The following is a 15,463-nucleotide window of genomic DNA, read 5'->3' as shown; positions in this document are numbered from 1 at the left end:
GACGGACTCAGGTTCACCTTACAAGGGCCAGCCGTGCTCAGCTCCAGTGTTCTGAAACCAGCGGAAAAGCTAAAAAAGAAACAAAGAAAAACCTCAAAGGTCTTGCTCACAAAGTTAATAAAGACTAATCACAAGGTATTTGGAAATTCTGTTAAAAAATAAGGTCCCCAGTATAACATCCTCTTTTAATTATGCATGAGTGTAGGTGTGAGGCATTATTAAAGTTTTCGTTTGCCTTGTTATGCAGGTCCAGGCTTCATTTGTAAGGTGCAGACATTTGAGATAAATGCTAAGTGTTTGCTGTAGGTGGGTTAACTTTCATGCAATTTCTCTTAATTTATAAACTAAGAACTAGCAGGACTTAGCTGTGCAGGGCTATGGAGAGAGTGTGGTTATTTGAGTGTGCAGTGTCTTTCAGCATTCTAATTGCCGAAAGATTATTTCCCCCTTTAAGGATGATTAACGACAACACAGAGCTCAATTGCCAGACATGGTCTCCGCAATAGAACAGCTAAATTGGCCATACAGGTATTTATTAGGGAAAAGTATATCTCCTTAACTTACAATTTATGACAACACTCTGTTCGTACTCAAATAGAAAAACTTATTTCAGGTCTTTTTGTCATTACGAAAGATCAGTAACTGAAAAATGTGAATGTAAAGAGGACTTAGGCACTAACAAGTTATACATCAGAATGTCCATCTTTTAAGGCATTCTAATCCTCGGAATTACCTTGGTGGGTTATAGGCAACAATTTAAAAAGCCACAAACCACCAAAAAACCACATACATTAAAGTAGCTAAGAAAAGGAGATAGGTTTAACTCCCACTGATGCACATGCTTAGGTGTGCTCCCATTTTGGCAGGGCTCCGTATCTTGGCCACCAACTAAAATCTGCGTGCTAGGCATTACTGCCCATAAACCTCCTGAGAATGCGTTTCAGTTGTCTTAAGCACATCTAACATGAAACACCACCACAAAAACAACTTCGCCTGGCCACATTCACTGACGAGATGGCAGAACGGTGCCTATGTCATAAAGGATGGCTGGTGGTGATAGCACCTACTCATAACACAAGAGACACTATTTCAAAGGCACAGCTAAATGCAGCCCGAAACCAAAACCAAATCCTACCTCTGAGGGGTTGTCCCACTGCAGCCTAGCACCAACCACACCTTCTTCTCTGCAGAGGAAAATTCAGGGCTCCTGGGACCAGCGAGCAAACAAAAGGCAGCATCATTCTTCTGTACAGTCCCAATGGCAATAGGAGAAATTAGTTGGATTCTCATCTTTGTATTAGGCTTTTATGTTTAATATGCATGGTATAAAAGAAAGAAAGAAAAGTGAAGATAGAAATGCTCACTGAATTAGATACTGTGAGCAATGAGAAGTACATTTTTGAATCACATCCAAAATCTATTTTAACCACAAAAGCACTTATTTGTAACCATCTCTAAAACTCGCATTTGGCTTGTCTTGTTAAGGCCTAGGTTAGTAATACCTATTTTGTATGCAGTAGAGGTAGACAGATGAAAGGCTAGAATGTCCTTTCAAGGGAACTACTTAGCTTAATAACTTCTTTCTCAGGTAAACTCATCAGTAGCAATTTTTCTGATTTAGCCATGAAGCTGTATAGCACTTAAAATTGCCTGAAAGGGAGGTGTTTCATGTCTCATCAGTCTAGGGGCATAAATCCAGTGTTACTGACTGATAAAAACGACTGATTATCAGTATAATTTTCTTTTCTTTGACTCCTCTTGGACACAATATTTAATGCAGTTGTTTGAATTTGGTGGAATTCTCACGTTGTGCTTTGGAGACTGCACACTACCATAAAACAATCAAAATATGGGAATAAATTTGAGCTAAAAATTATTAAGATTGCACAAACACCTTGGTGCAAGTACCTCTGCTAGTCTTCCTGTCTGATCTGCTAGGACAAAAAAGTCATTTTCAAGATAGCCATTACTGAAGACATTTCTGTGTAAATGGACTAAACCACAATGTAAACTTTACCTAGAAACTGCAGAGAGACAGTCGATAACAGATTCTAGCTGTGATATCGGTACCACAGGAACTGATGTTCCTTGAGCCATGGACACATCCTGCATTAGCTAAAATTCCATCTTTTTTTTATATCACAGAACCAGCTGTAAGTTCTAACTTAGATCTGCAGGAGGCCTCCTGCAGCGCTGAGATGCGCCCTGTAACTACGGCATAACACTAAGCATGGTGCAGGGCCCTAAGTGCAGATCTGTAGGGTGGTCTTGGATATCCATTACATCTGTGTAATACGGCACAAAAGCTATAGGAAGGAAGACCAGGGCAGGGTACTTTAGAGCCTCTAAAATAAGACATGATCCCTGTGTTGAAGCAATTAACTCAACCCAATGTGTAGCAACCCTGTTTTTAATCTTATCAAATGCTAACATAAAACAAGCTAGATATTTTACCCCATATACGCTATTGGAAGCCGTTTCATAATTTCACACTTCTGCTTGTGAGAAGCCTACAGATTTCAAGTCTGAAATCCTGACATCTTTAATACATTCTAATATTTACTTCCAAATGTATTCCTAGAATGCAATTATATATCAGAATTAATTCTGCTTGAATAAAAAGCTAAATCTCCTTTGGTTTTCTATCATAGAAGACTCTCTCATTCACTGGTCTTCCTGTAAAACCTTTTCTATGGCTTCATTTTATTTGGTCATGGGTGATCAGAACTTTATGCAGTATTTCACGTGGTGTTTCATCACTGCCTTGTGTAATGCCAAAAGTAGTATTTCCTTCACGGTATTGAAACACCTCACATGATAGTTGGTAGCACGAAAATTACCTTTTTCATGCTTATGTTAGTAGTTCATATTTACCCTAGAAACATGTGATGCACGTAAGTCTTATCTTCATTTTTAAATGGTGAAGTTTCTCTCCCTTCCATCATACATTTCTAGGTTTGCAATAGATGAAGGTGCTGAAGACCCTGACAATTACAGCATAGTCTAACTAGGAAGTGAAAGCCTAGGAAAGGAAAGCCTGCAATCTTAAATGGCCTGTCTGAAGAAGGAAAGAAATGACAGGCACTTTCTCTGTCTGCAGCACAGATTAAAATTTACAAGAAAACTATTAATCAAAATTTCAGAGTACAAGAGTGAGTTAGCAGCCACTTGAATGAGTTATAGCCGTGTTAACAAAGTAGCAACTCCAGGATTTATCACATTTGCTTCTTCTCATTAAATCAAATATTCTTTTACGTGACTGGAAGTCTTCTCATTGCATTAGCTCTGGCCACTAAATCCTGATTTTCCAAGTGTTTTGCACTCCCGTAGGACTTGCGGCCTTCCCTCTATCTCGCTTCTTAATGGCAATTCCACTTACTTTCTTTGAAATAGTGGTAGGATCTGAATCCAAGGGGACCTGAAAAGTACTTAATGTGGCATAAAAGGTCATTTCAATATAAATTGAAGGTATTCAACCCTTTTTAAGCTCTCAGAGTTTCAAAAGTTCCCAGGTCACCTCTCCAAGTGCTTAAAGCCCATGATCAGGATTGGAGTTTCAGAAGAACTCAATATATACAAAGCTCAGTGAGGACAAATAAGGAGTGACATGATTGAAACCCTGCCCTTCTGGACATATGTAGATATTTCCCCTGAACAATGTTTGCAGCGCAAACTCAGTTGTGATCCGATCGTGATCCTGTCCTGCGGAGTTGTTCAGTGCAGCCTACTAATTTCTTTTGCCTTCTTCAGAAAACATGTGAAACACATCACAGGACAGGATTGTAGGATTACTCATCGATTGATAAAATGTATACTTTCAATAAACCTTGATGAGAGTATGTAGTTAAGACGGTAGGTAGTTCTAAACACAATGCAGAACATTAGTGGTGCAATGACGTGTACTTACTGACCTGTTGTAGGAAATGCAAAACATCAAGAAAAAAATGTGCCCGTTAACTTTTCTTGTATTTCAAATATTCATCTAGGTAGTTGTAATCTACCATCTGACTCAGTTTCTGCAACATCCCGTTTTTCTGAGCAGCTGAGCAGATGTATACCACAGAACTAAAAAGAAATCATCTTTGCTTTATTTCCTATGTTAGGTTTATTTCTAAGCTGCAATCGCAAAAGCACTCTGTGTTCCAGGCTTTACCTTTTCTGTAAGTGATTAAGTAATTTCACTTACACCTAATCGATAATCATGCACAAAAGTGGTTCAGATCCTTTGAACCATGCACAGGACGATGCTTGTACGAAAGACATGAGAAACGGTTGTTGTAGCATGCTTCCGCGGTACTGCTATTTAATATGTAGTCCCAGAGATCAAAGCCATTTCTCTGTAGCAGAGTTCAGCATATTGAAACGATAGGACACTTCTCAGTGCTGTTCATTATGCAACGCGCTGGATTGTGCATTTCTCATCCCCAGCAAAATTGTACGGAGTATAAGGGACATGCTCAGGCCCATTGGGGTTTCATTACAGTTTCGCTATCTAACCACACACACCTAAGTCACATACAGCATCCTACTGTGAAAATGATCATTTTCCCCAACTGAACCCAATTTTTAATCGAAACCAAATTTTTTCCAGCCACATAAATAGAAGAACACAATTTGAAAACCCTGTCCTAGAAGCAAAAAGGAAGCTACAGCAGCATAACATGCCCAACGCAGAACTTGGAACAAAGCCTATGCAGGCCCAAGGTTTCCGAGGTACAGTACCATGTCAGCTATCCTAGTTAAGATGAAAGATCCTGCTCTCCTGTTTATGCGACAATGGTTTTGTCATAGTCTGATTAAAACAATAGTGTTGCCAAATCTCACAATGTTACCACCTATCTCCTAGCATTTTTCTTCCCTAAATGTGCGAGCTCCCAGAGTTGCGGGACTTACGAGCCGCCTAAAATACTCCGACAATCAGAGGTTTAGCAAAAAGACAGGAAAGTTGACACTAGTGTTTCCTAAAGACTGAGAAACAGAAAGCACAATAAGAGCCCCAAAGTAATTTTCTAAATAAAATCATAAATTCTATTCTTGGGAATGTACGACTCTCTCTTGAGCACGCGAGGTTGGCAACACTGAAATAATTAATTGTACTTTCTCTAAATTACCATTAATTGATGTTTGGTATGTTTCTAAGCTAGCTCATCTAGCAAGCATCAATTAAGTTAAAAGCCTCAAGCACTGTGTTATAGGAGTTTACAAGAACACAGCCTCTTGGTAACGTAAAAATTAATGTGCTTAAAATGAGCTGTATAAGCAGCAAACTGTATTGGTAGAGACAAATAAACTTTAACTTATAGCCAGAGAATGAGGCTTCTTCTCCTTTGTAACAGTAGAAAGCTCCTCATCAACCTTACCTAGACCCAAACTCGCCCACCCGCGCCCCGCTCCCAAGAGGTCCCGCAGCGTGAATGACCTGTCCCAGTGCCAGCGCGACCCCGCCGGGACGCGCAGGCTGCACGGTACGTCCCCCGCTGCCGCCCAGCCCAGCCCCACCGCTGCGGGCGTAGACACAGCAGCTGAAGTCACCACCTTTGCACCTTCCTCGCACCCTTCCTCACCAGGCGCCGCATGGGAGAGAGGCACCGGGAGCCCCCCACTGCCCCCACCGCACACCCGGGCGCGCGGAGAGGGGACGCGGAGGTTGCACAGCCGTTAGGTGTGTCACTTGTTGGATGCCAAAACCCCACGTGTTTGTGGAGAGAAAAGCTCACCTAATATTTAGCACTGCTTGTTAACAAATGGAATAAGATATTCAGGGCATATTTTCCTTATTGCGGGTGGGAGGGGAATTATGGAGAATGTATTGCTTTGTAGACAAAGCTGAATTTATAGGTTAGGAAAGAGGTTTTAAAATTACCTCACAGATCATTTTTATTGTTGCAATTATTTTAGCTACACAATACCCACTTCTAAATGTATTTCTAATACGAAAGAATATTTATAACTCCCCACTTATGGCTGATCTGCCATAGATAAGAAATAGGTTATAAGCTTTGCATTAATACAAGAACTCACAAATATTTTTTTCCTGGAATGCCTGCACTCTTTATTTCCTTGGTTTTCATACACTGTCACCCGCTGTCAGCCAATATTGTTATCTGCTGTCCCCGCTGTGTTGTGACTAGATCAGAACTTTTGTCTTTCTTGTTTGTGTTGACTGATGTAGAAAAACCACTCTTCACCCGCGATGCATCACAGCTGAAGGGGACTTTCCTCAGCACAACTCTTAAGAAAAGCAACATGGGTTTTGGATTTACCATCATTGGTGGGGATGAGCCGGATGAGTTTCTCCAGGTGAAGAGTGTAATTCCTGATGGGCCTGCAGCACAAGATGGGAAAATGGAAACAGGTAATTCAGATGGTTCCTCTGTTCTTTTATACGAGGAGTAGAATGAGACATAGATTTTGAGACTCACTCTCTCTGTGAACGCATATATTTTTCCATATTACTTTCTGTGTTAATGTGTAATCCGTCTGCTCTGTAAGGTAAACTTCTCGGATAAAACTTTCTTGTAATTTTTTCTTTCTAGTAATGCCAAGTAGCTTATTTTTTTCCCATTTCATAATATTTTAAGGGAGAAAAGATCTCTGCTTTCTCCTACTTAAAAATGGGATGGGATATTCTTTGGTTTATGGGCTGTTTACTCAAGGGGAGTCTGTGCATGGAAAAAAAAAAAGAGACACACAGAGAAAGCACAGTGCAAATTTATTTCTTTAGAAAGGATGGTTTTGCAAAATAATCAAAGTCAAGTTTGATCCAACATTGTTCTCATTAGACCCATCAAAACAAGAGTTTTCAGTGTGGCATATGGACACGTAGGCATCTGTGGCCTACTAATAAAGAATCTGTGAAAACTAACTAAATAAAAGAAACATCCTCTGAAGAGACTTAAACCTGCTTTTAAGATCTGGACCACCACTGGAAATATTTTCATGTCCACAGATTGATAAAGATTGCAAACCACTCTCTTAGTTTGGAGGGTCACATCAGATCTATATATGGATGAAACATTTTTGAAGGAAGATGAACTCAGTTTCCAAACCAGCTATCATCTCCTGTAGGAGAAGACAATGAAACAATAACAGAATAATTTCGGTTGGCAGGGACTTCCAGTCACCAACCTCCTGCTCAAAGCAGGGCTAACTTCGTGGTTGTATCAGATTACTCAGGGCTTCATCCATGGGACTTTAGAAAATTTTATAGGATGGAGCTCCCACAGCCTCTGTGGGCTCCTGTCCCAATACTTAACCACTCTCACGGTGAAGATTTTTGTTCTTTAGATCCAATTGAGATTTCCACTGGTGCAATTGATTACCAGTGTCTGTAGTCCTGTGTTCATGCAGCTCTGTCGCTGTGCGCCATCTCTCCCCAGCAGTCCTTGTTCCTCAGATAATAGTCAGGCTGCACATTGGTACTGGGATATGTGCATAATCTTTCCTTCCGTTTCTCACCAAGGCTTTACAGAAGAAATTCTAGTTTGGGATTCATATTGTCTCTGCAGAAAACCAAGTTCATGGTGGCCAGAGTCACTGTGAAGATAAGAGAATTTCCTAGCCTGTGACAGGTCATTGTGGATGGACCGCAACCGCGGAGCAGGATACGTTTAGTGTGTTACAGTATAGGAGGCAGACACGTAAACACACACAGGCACCAAGAATGTGGGTGGAATAGTCCCAAGTGATTCTTCTGGAAATTTCCTTTCATCCTTCTTTTGTTGTAGGAAAGAAATTATCTGGACTACCGTGTGTCAGAATAAATCACCCTGAACTCTGGTTTATTCTGTAGGACTCTCCAGGACTTTGCAAGTAGGAAGTGTGAAGGTTGTGAAAAACATTATTTTTAAAACACCGCAATTTGCTTCAAGTCTTATATTACAGCTGGCATGATGTTTCTGATGCCAAATAGATAAACAGATAATTTATATAACAAAGTAAAACCTAAGAAAGAACTAGGATATAGATTGTTTGCATTGGTTTTATAAAAGAAATTTAGTCTAACAGCTTTTTAATTCTCAATTCTTTTTGCCATTTTAACTTAATGCAATTTGGCTCCCAAAGGCAAAATTAAATTAGCTGATTAAGTGAACAAAGGATACAACAGACTTCCTGAAGTTCAGGAGATTTTAGTGACATGAACTTCATTTTTCCTAATATTTTCGTATCACCTTATACACTGCATGAGAGATTTTCCTTGCTCGTCATGGTTTAGCATTGTCAGGTCCAGCGCTCAAATACAGTTACATGCTGATCCATCTGAAGGGTGGGCTGGTTATTGGTGAACTTCACATGGGGTTCTCTTCTCTGGAAAAGAGAGGATCTTTGCAACACACTTAAATTTTGATGTTGAAATTGAATATGGGTGTCATAATACTATTGATGGTGATTATTCTAGTCACAGATTGTGATGGAAATATATAGGAAAAATTTGCTTTAAAACACATAGAAATAACATTGATTTTTTTTTCATGTAATTAATTCAACTATATTAAGAATGCAAGACAGAAATGTACATTCAAATATATAATCACTCTATAATTATGTGAGCCCGATATGTGCAAAATTACTTCTCTGAATAAATTCTGGCCTCAGATGTCTTCATTTTTGAGAAGAGTGACAGAGTTCTGATGTAAATTGGAGAATCTCAGGCTAATGATTGTGGCATCTAACATGGTTTCTATGAACATTTGAAGCGATTTCTAAATATTATAATGGTAAAATGAAAAAAGATATTTAAGGTCAGAATATTTATAGAAGTACTGTTCAGCAATATGCTTCTATTTCCTGATATCCAATCCTTTTCACACTTCCTGAAGCAGGATTTCTCCCCCTATTCAGCCATTTTACAGTCTAAACTGGAGATATGAAAGTCTCCCCGGTGCCATCAGTAGCACTTTCTTCATAAAGCTGTTAAAATCTTATGTTTTAAAACTATTTGAAAATACATATGTACCTTTTGTTTGTTAGGTAGGCATCATTGGATGATGAATAGAGCTTTTAAAATAGATTTTATTTATTCTTTTGACATGAACTGTGTGGTGGTGTGCAATTTATGTGCACTGCAGCTATGATCACAGTCAAAGCAGGCTTTGATAAATGATCAAAATATCATATTGTGGCCGTAGGGCATCATAGTAGGAAGCTTGAGGACAGTGGCACTATGATCTGTGAAGCAACATGGGTGTAAGGGATAACCACAGGTGCCGGTAATACACCTCTGGAGCCTTTCCCTTGCAAGGCTGATGCTTTTTTTTTTGGCCAAATGGTAAACAAAATCCTAGTGGTTTAGACCTGCATCAGGTATGGGGAAAAAAGAAAGAAGAGGCACCATCTCCATCTTAGCTGATCTTGGCCACAGGCTGAAGCCACCAGTGCTGTCCTTTATCCTAATTGTTAAAGAAACAAGCTCATAGAAAACTAATATTGTAACTTCGATTTACTTCACCTAAAATCTAATTTAGGGGCCAGATGCAAATGCTATTCAAAAAGAAAGGTGAATCTGTGTAAGATGTTATTGCCACACTTTTAACGTGATCACAACACAGTGATTTCACCTGCAGGTTTCAAAATGAAACAGTTTTGGATTTTACCCCTTGGAACATGGAAGCAGCTGCCTGACAGTGACTTGGTGTTGGTCTGATGCTATGAAACAATTAAAGCAGTGAGGCAAACTGAGTGCACTGAGATGAAACAAGAGATATCTGAGGTCCTGGTGATCTAAGACCACCACTCAGTGCCCAGTGCTGGGCAGTAAGAAGCAGCTATAGTTGTCCCAGACCCACAACAAACCTCACAGGCAGACTCAGAGGAACCACATCTCAGTGGATGAGTCAAAACCAGCCAAAATTACATTCCTGGTCCCATTTGCCAGATGTTTCAGAATTCCTAAGGGTTATTATGCCCTCGTGTAAATCTAGCATCTGTGAGCTAATGGCTGTTAATAATACTGCAAATGCCTTTCTAGGACATGTTTTAGCATTTGGAGCTCAATCAAGCTGCTGGATATGAACATTACACTCCACAGCATCTCTGTCTACCTCAAGACAGCCTAGGAGCTGATACCACATTCTTTCCTGAGAGGTTACATTGCTTTGTGTTGTCTGAAGCCTCACGCTGCCGATAGAAAACTGTCTGCATTTAAGAGGCCCCTGCATCCCATTAAAATGCTGAGTGAATGTCATTGGTAAAAGACTGCATCTACATGAAAAGATTTTTATACACTGAGTGATTTTGAATGACTGCTGTTCTAAGGCAAACATTTAGGCCCGCGGCTGAGTCAGATAAAAGCTCAAGCTGCAAAGGCAAAAACTTTCCTACAATTCTCAAGGTTATTCAATGGACTAGATAAACTGAAACACTCCCACATGATCGAGCTCGGGAAAGATTCTTACTCTGAGCGTTTCAGCAAGTTCCAGTTCCTCTGGTGAAAGTTTCCAGGAAGCAGCTCAAAGACACTGTGCACAAGTGATTAATTGAGTCATTAATTGAGTCTGTTGATGACCCTTCTGACTGATGAATAGCTGCAGTCGTTGCAGATTGAACTTTCAAGAAATGTATATACGTCTGTGATGAATTGTCGTAGTTCAACAGTGTGAATCAAGAAATGGGAAACATGTTCTTTCATTTCATCAGCCAAGCATACACTTGGCCAGCTCCAAGATGCTAAATCATCTGCAAACAATGCAGACGCGGGCTTTTTTAGATGCTATTCTCTCAGGAGTGGTAGCTTCACTATAGAGATAAAAATTCATAAACATAAGATGAGGTTCAGCTAACAGATACAGATGTCTACAAGACAGGTGTCTACACCTGCCACATCCGTAGACATCTACCACTTCTAGATAACTGTTGCATTTTTACAAGTTCAAACAGATCCTTAATTCTGTTCCCTGTTTGTCCATTGTCAGTTCAGATGAACAAACCATTACCTCACCTAATGTCCAATCAGATGAGATGCCAGCTGTCCAGTTTCAGCAACACCAGAAAAAGCGAGCTATGTATGCACAAGGAATGCCCGCAATCCAAAGAAGAAAAGATGTTAAAATTACAACAACAACAACAAAAGAAAAGTTTTGTCAGTCATCCGGGAATGTGAATACTGTCAGAATATCACCACAGGACTCAGTGTCTCACGAGCACACACCACTGTACCTATCTTCTTTTTCAACCAGCTCAAGCCTCTCTTGTGCAATCAGTCAAGATCCACCTGACAATATTCCCTTTTACAACATTCCTCCTCCATGGTAGCTGACTGTTTACCACAGTTGTCATCTCAAGAAGTTCACTCACCAGGAGCTTGGTGAGGAACTTGTCACACACACATGTAGGATTTAATTTCCACAATACCAGAAGCTGGCTTAAGTTTAGAGTTTAGTTATCTCACCTCCCTGACACCCTAGTACCGCCTCATCTGGTGTGGCATCAGGAAGACTGGCCTCCCCAAAGGAAAGCATTGCATTAGGAACATGGGAGATCGTTCTACACATTGGACTGCTGAGGAAGGGGTATCTTTTCATTTTCCTTATGCATCTCCAGCCTGAACCACTCTTTTAATATACACCAAGGCCTCACCAAGTGTCAGCCTTGCAGCTGCAAGTTTGCGTCACGTGGCAGGTCTGTGAGAGTGGGGCAGCAGGCATAAAACCAGCTTGCGTTATCCACCTCCCTCAGTACCCTTGCTTTATTTGGGAGCTAGGATGTTTCATCTGAACCGGCAGCGGTCTTTTGTCTCCCCATTTCAGTCTAGCTAAGACCAAAGATCTCTCTCTCTTCAGATGTTGCTATTAATCCCATGGAGTTAAGAGAAGGAAAATTAACGGTTTGGGAAGTAACTAGCAGCAATAACAAAAATGTTTCAGGCATCGTGGAGAGTGAGAATTTCTCCCAGCCGTGTTAGGCCAGTCGGTGTGGATCTGTGCTATGTTTACTGCTTGTGTTCCTAGTCCTTGTAGCACCGACAGATGAGGAAACAGTGCAAAATACAGCAGAAACAGTATATTTGCATGATGTGCAATAAAAATCACTGCATTCTCTGTTCAGCCACAACACCTACAGTTCCTTTCACCAGTGATACTGGTTACATTTTCCTGTTTGTGAGCCAAACCAGGAGGAACCATTTGTTGAAACCTCAGCGTGGATTTCTAAAACCAGTCTTCTTTCATTTCGCAATTTACTTTGCCTTTTCAAGGAGAGGAGATTGAGAGGGTATTGGCACTGGGACTGCAATGTGAATGCTGTGAAATGAAACCAGAATTTTTTAAAGAGCAACTCCTTTTTTTTTTTTTTTTTTTAAAAAAAAGGGCTAAATGTGATTCTTAACTTCAATTTTAAAAGATAGAAGTTTCTCTTCCCCTAGTTGCTGTCTGTTTTGCCCGATGCAGAGTTAGAGCTCTGAAATATGACATTATACTTAAGAGTTTTCAAACAGAAAGCAAAGAAAAAAATGCCAATTTTACTATTTATTTGATATTATGTATTGAGACTGTCACTGTAGCTGGGGGAAGGGATATGACTTGGTTTTGAATGCTTGATGGTGACAGTAAAAATAATACTTGCATTTTAGGAATATTAATAGCAATTAAGAGCTTGGTAGCAGAAAGATATTCTTTTTTTTCAATCCCCCTTTCTTTCCTATTTTAAGTAGACAATCCATTGAACTCTGCATGTAGATAGCACTTAGGCTGCTAGAAATTGTTAATACTTGTGCTATTTTTCTAATATTAATTTTCTATTATATTTTTGTTGTTTTTATTGCTTTCATATAAAACGAAGTTGCTACAGTGATCACAGTAATATCTGTAAATTGCTTTTCACATTAACCAAAGACCGGGGAAAAGAGTTTATTTTACTGAATTCTAATCTTCATGAGGTTCCTATTTTAGTGTTTTCTTCACATTTTTATTCTTTTGGTACTCACTAGGTTGTTAGGTACTCATTGAATGATAACCAGAACAGAGATGAGCCTGGACTAAAAAATTTGTATCCACGTTTTATATACCACATGCTGTTACTGTCTACATCGAAGGTCTTTGTGTGCATCTTGTCAGATTTCTTTGGTTGGCTGGTGTGATATTCAATAGCCTCGTGTTCTCCCCGAGGTGCAGAAAATCCATATGTCGCTATCGGTTCTGCCTGATACAGCGTTAGAGCTTGAGTCCGTGTTGCCTATCTATCAAGCTACTGAGCATTCATTAAGCACCACATACAAATCTTTCACTTTAAAACCATTGCACTTCGCATAAATATTCCTTGAGATATGAAGAGAGCTATTGATTTTTCTTAGCCCTGTCATTTGGCTATTCCCTTGAAGTCTTCAATTAAAATTATTTATACAAACTGGAAGAGCAATTAACAGCAGTGCATCTAACCTGGATTTCAAAATGCTTCTGAAAATGGACAGTAATTCTTTAAGAAAAAAATTCTTAGGAACTTCTTGTCTTCACCTAACATGCAGTCTCGCTTCATGGGATGATTCTTTTTCTGTGTTACTGGTACAAATGGGACTTGGCGATCTCTGACTCATATCTTGGTTTTTAGCCCTGAAGTTTGCCATAATTTAGAAATTTTGGGAGTCTTCTATCACAAGCTTTAGGCTTGAGGTGTTTCAAAGCATCACATTAAGGAATGTAGATCCTCAAGTATGGTGTCAATAGGGAGGGAAGGGTTGCCGCCAGCAGAGAACTGAGTCTACCAACATTTGGGATCCAATTCAGCTGTGTAAACAGAGGTGTCCGGTACCATTAAAAGTGCCAGAGATCCCACCTAGCCTCCTCCTGCCCTTCAGGCAGCAGTCTCTTCTAAGTCCTGTGTCATACTTGCAAGTCCCATATGAACATCTCAAATGCCCAAGGCTGTTGTAAATGATGTTAGACGCCTACTTAAACTACCACATTCCTCCTTCAGTGCCTTAAGAGGAGTAAGTTAATAGACTCCTTTGTTTTTCCTTATCTCTATTATAGCAAGCAGTGATTGATTCATTACTATAATAAGAACCCTTTTCTGACAATTTTAAGGATAGTTGTTTCCCCTAGCCTAATTCAAAGTTCACACTTGTGGTTTTATGAACACTGAAAAGAAGTGGCAAAACCCCTTTTAAATTTAATAGGCTTAATTTTCACTCATTTCACCGTTCAAACAACATTGATGGTTGAGTTCAGCCGTATATTAGTGATTATAAATTAATTTTCATCTCCAGCACTTATAATATTTCGGTTCAGATATTATTGGTGCCCGTAAAATATATACCAATACTAGGATCGAATAATATATGTAACTTGTTTTCTTTCCTATAGCGACTATTCTTCAGAAAACTCATTTTTTTCAAGACTAGATAATACATACAAATGCAGCAGAAATCTGAAAAGAACAGCGATCTTTCATTTTTCTTTGATAAAATCCATATTTACACACAGGAGAAAAATCATAGCATGCAAGGTTTATGGCACATTTCATTTTGAAAGAAATTCACATTTGTTGACGCTATATTTTGATCTATGTTTATCAGTCCTAAGAATGATAATATGTGCTTGCTACTTGAAACAGTGAAATATTGGACATCTAAATAGGTGAAGTTCTGGCATATGGAAGTGTGCCGCATTGTCTTCTGCAGGAGAAAATGTATAAGCAGATCTGCTCAGATGTAGTATGTTAACTCTCATGGCTAAGGCATTAAAGCAGCTCTTCCCGCACCAACTATAGGAAGTTGAACATGTTTATTAGAAACGGCTGAGGTCTGAACGTGTCCAGCCATGCCAGATTCCACATGTGCAGCACTTAGTGTCTTTTTATCTGGCTGCTTTGCCTTTGATCAGATTTTCTCTGCGGTTATGTTTTTATTTAACACAGAAACCAAAGGTGAAGCAATTCGATGGGAAGAGAGGGCATAATGCAGATACAATCTATAATGATATAAACAAGCCTGTCTCTTATGGACAAATGGAACACGATCCATATACACAGGACGCACGCACTGTGTTTCATCTAAGCCGCCAGTCTCGGTCTCTGTAACAAGAGTAAATGTAGATCTTCTGGTGCTCAAGGGTGACATATCTTTAGCAGAGAATGAGATAATACAGAAATCAAGAAACACAGTGAAGTAAAATACAAAAGAGTAAAGGTGAAAAAGCAGAGAGAGTATTTCGAAGGCAAACTGTTCAAGTATGTGCAGCCTCACTGTTCTGTTAATTCAAGATATAACTCCATGGAAAACATGCCTATAAAGGCCAAAAGCATAGGCAAGGATACTAAAACTATGTCGTACATATTGCAGTATGCAAAAAAAAAAAAAAAAAAAAGGCAGAAGAGATGTTAGATAATTTTTTCCTCTCTACTACCACATACTAAGATACTTTTATCCCCTTTTACTCTTCATATTGTCATACACCAAACCAGTGTGCTTGACAAGTCTCAGAAGCCCATAAATTCATTCTTCGATCACACAAAATCGATGTACGATCTCCAT

At 39.5% G+C, this 15,463-nt stretch overlaps 1 protein-coding gene across 8 annotated transcripts in view; it reads left to right on the top strand.

Annotated features, from left to right (window-relative positions):
* Positions 1–15,463, top strand: part of MAGI2 (membrane associated guanylate kinase, WW and PDZ domain containing 2) — a 757,062-nt gene that overhangs the window by 600,958 nt on the left and 140,641 nt on the right. For 7 of the 8 annotated variants that reach the window (XM_054216495.1, XM_054216512.1, XM_054216480.1 and 4 more), the window contains 2 exons: positions 4,592–4,713; positions 6,173–6,355. In XM_054216495.1, the coding sequence (XP_054072470.1) occupies positions 4,592–4,713; positions 6,173–6,355 (305 nt within the window). Of the gene's footprint in view, positions 1–4,591; positions 4,714–5,336; positions 5,466–6,172; positions 6,356–15,463 lie in introns of all 8 variants that reach the window. The other variant, XM_054216529.1, reaches the window with a different exon arrangement.

Source organism: Rissa tridactyla, chromosome 1 (genome assembly GCF_028500815.1).
Source record: "Rissa tridactyla isolate bRisTri1 chromosome 1, bRisTri1.patW.cur.20221130, whole genome shotgun sequence".
Taxonomy (NCBI): domain Eukaryota; kingdom Metazoa; phylum Chordata; class Aves; order Charadriiformes; family Laridae; genus Rissa; species Rissa tridactyla.
Note: the sequence above shows the minus strand (reverse complement) of the source record. Positions and strands in the feature narration are given on the sequence as shown.